The sequence below is a fragment of the Elephantulus edwardii genome, unplaced genomic scaffold (assembly GCF_000299155.1).
Source record: "Elephantulus edwardii isolate Elephantulus edwardi_28Jun2011 unplaced genomic scaffold, EleEdw1.0 scaffold00054, whole genome shotgun sequence".
NCBI lineage: Eukaryota > Metazoa > Chordata > Mammalia > Macroscelidea > Macroscelididae > Elephantulus > Elephantulus edwardii.
In genome coordinates, this window is record NW_006399804.1 from 12,193,302 (window position 1) to 12,195,686 (window position 2,385).

Sequence of the window (2,385 nt, forward strand, 5' to 3'; positions counted from 1 at the left end):
TGTAAGTTATTTTGTTCTCTGTATGTGTCATAATTATTTAATAACTTATTACAAAACATTTTTATGATTTTATCAAATTATCTAATGTCATAGAGCTTTGCAGTTACAGTACTTAATATAATATGAAAAATTTAATCAAGAAATAAAATAATATTCTAGAAACTTAAGATTGATCCTTAAATACATTATTGTATCCAATCTCAACCAGTTATACATTTCTTTTTTTCATATATGCTAGCCAGTTTTTGTGAATCATAAGTTACAGATACAGTTATCCTGTATTTTAATGTAGTTTGTATGTATGTTTGCCAGTTACTTTGTTTACACCTACAGCCAATTTATTAATTTTACCTTTTTAAAAAAAATTACACAGCAAAACATGCACCATTAAACAGTTCTTAATGTGCAATTCAGTTATAGTGATTCTCTAAGTTGTACAACTATTTCTCTAGTCTTTCATCCCATATAGATTGTTCGTAAAAGAGCGTAATGCCGAAGGCAGGCATGTTTTTACGAGTTGAACCTTCTTTATTTTTTTATTTATTGAACTATGGCAAGTAGGTATTGTTGTTAAAGCCTAAAAAAATCAGAGTTTTTAAAATAAAAAGAACAAGAAAATATTTAATAAGGGAGATATAAGTAAATTCTAATTTAAACTACTTATGAAATGTAAAATCCCTATTAGTGGCACTACACCATGTTTAAAATTTAGGTTAACAATTATATACCTCAGTTAATCTCTACTTAATATGTATTTCCAATAGGTTCATTCCAGCCAACGAATGAAATGATGCTCAAGTTCTATAGCTTCTATAAGCAGGCAACTGAAGGACCATGTAAAATTTCAAGACCTGGATTCTGGGATCCTATTGGAAGATATAAATGGTAATTTTACATAGAGAGCTCTTAAATACTTTTTATTTTGGTAACATCATCATCTTTGTATGATTATTATTTATGTGGTTGTATACTGTTGTGTACTAAGTGTCTTAAGTCCTGAATATACCTTTTGTCCTTCAAGTACTCTGAACACAATTTCACACAGATAGAAGAATTTTGAGGGAGAAAACAAAACAATAAAGCCAACCAAACAGGATAGATAAAGATTTTTAAAACAGGAAAAAAGAATTTTTAGATAATCTTTCACTTTTAGGGAGTTTTATTTTATTCTTTTTAATGAAAAGAGCCAGCCCAAAGGCAGGTTAAGGAAGACAACTTACCTGATTCTTATTATGTGCCAATAAAATAATAAATTTTGTCAAATGACACTGTGTGCTTTGAACTTTTAATCAATAATTAACTGGTAGCATGACTAGGATAGCATTGATACTGGTGGTGTACAGAGGGCGCAGACTGTACTGGTGACATGTCAGAGTGGGTGGCTCCAAAATGACTATACAGTTTTTGTAGTGTTGCAACAGAAGTCTATTTTCTTTCATAAAAATAACTCTATAGTTATAACAAGAAAAGCATTTTTTGCAAACCCATACAGACAAGGCTAGCTAACTCTATGCTATTTTAATTTTTTTTAACCTTCTAAAGAGAAGATGACTCTCAACAAGATGAATTGACATAGTAACTGGAACAATGGCCTTGAGCATGTCAGAGATTGTGAGGATGTTGCAGAAGAGGGCAAAGTTCCTATCTGTTGTTTATTGGGTCACTGTGATTTGTACTCCCCTGAAAGGCACCTGAAAAGTGTGTCCTAGTCACAATTGTGTTTACTACCCCATTTCATGATGTTCCAAAACACATGATTTGGTCTGTACTAACTAAAAGCACCTTCTGTTTTCATTTCTCCTAGTGTTTTTAAAGTTATTGATTTTGTCAAATTTTCTGTTTCAGCTGTAACACTGTTGTAATTAGTATGTGTAAGCATAACATCAGTCACTTTTTTTTTTAGGGGAAAAATAATTAAAGAAAAAAGCAAGAGGGGGAAAAAAGGCTTTCTTTCACTCAGTAATGTTCTAACTAGTGATGTAATTAAAATTAGAACTTTCTCAAATGATTTTTTATTAGTGGTATTCATATACTCTAAGCAGTATTTAGTTCAAGCAATTTACTGCTATGCTTATTACACATTAGTCTATAATTGAAATTGATAATAAACATGACTAAGGATTCTATATGATCTGGTATGGAAGGAGTTCTCATATGAGGGTGAGGTCACATCATGAGTGACAGTAATCCTCATGATGTCACTGAGCCAAGGTACAAGAGGAATTCTTTTTTTTTTTTTGTTTTACTTTTTATTCATATGCTTGCTCAACTAGAAGAAAGTTGACAAGCATTTTTTTTCCTTTTTTTTTTAAATTTAGGTTGTTTATTTTTCATTTCATTGAACATCTACAGAGATTTTGGAATTCAATTCATTCATTGTTGCAC

At 30.6% G+C, this 2,385-nt stretch overlaps 1 protein-coding gene across 1 annotated transcript in view; it reads left to right on the plus strand.

Annotated features, from left to right (window-relative positions):
* Positions 1 to 2,385, plus strand: part of ACBD5 (acyl-CoA binding domain containing 5) — a 71,943-nt gene that overhangs the window by 17,107 nt on the left and 52,451 nt on the right. The window contains exon 3 of the mRNA XM_006887081.1: positions 765 to 885. Within this exon, the coding sequence (XP_006887143.1) occupies positions 765 to 885 (121 nt within the window). The remainder of the gene's footprint in view (positions 1 to 764; positions 886 to 2,385) is intronic.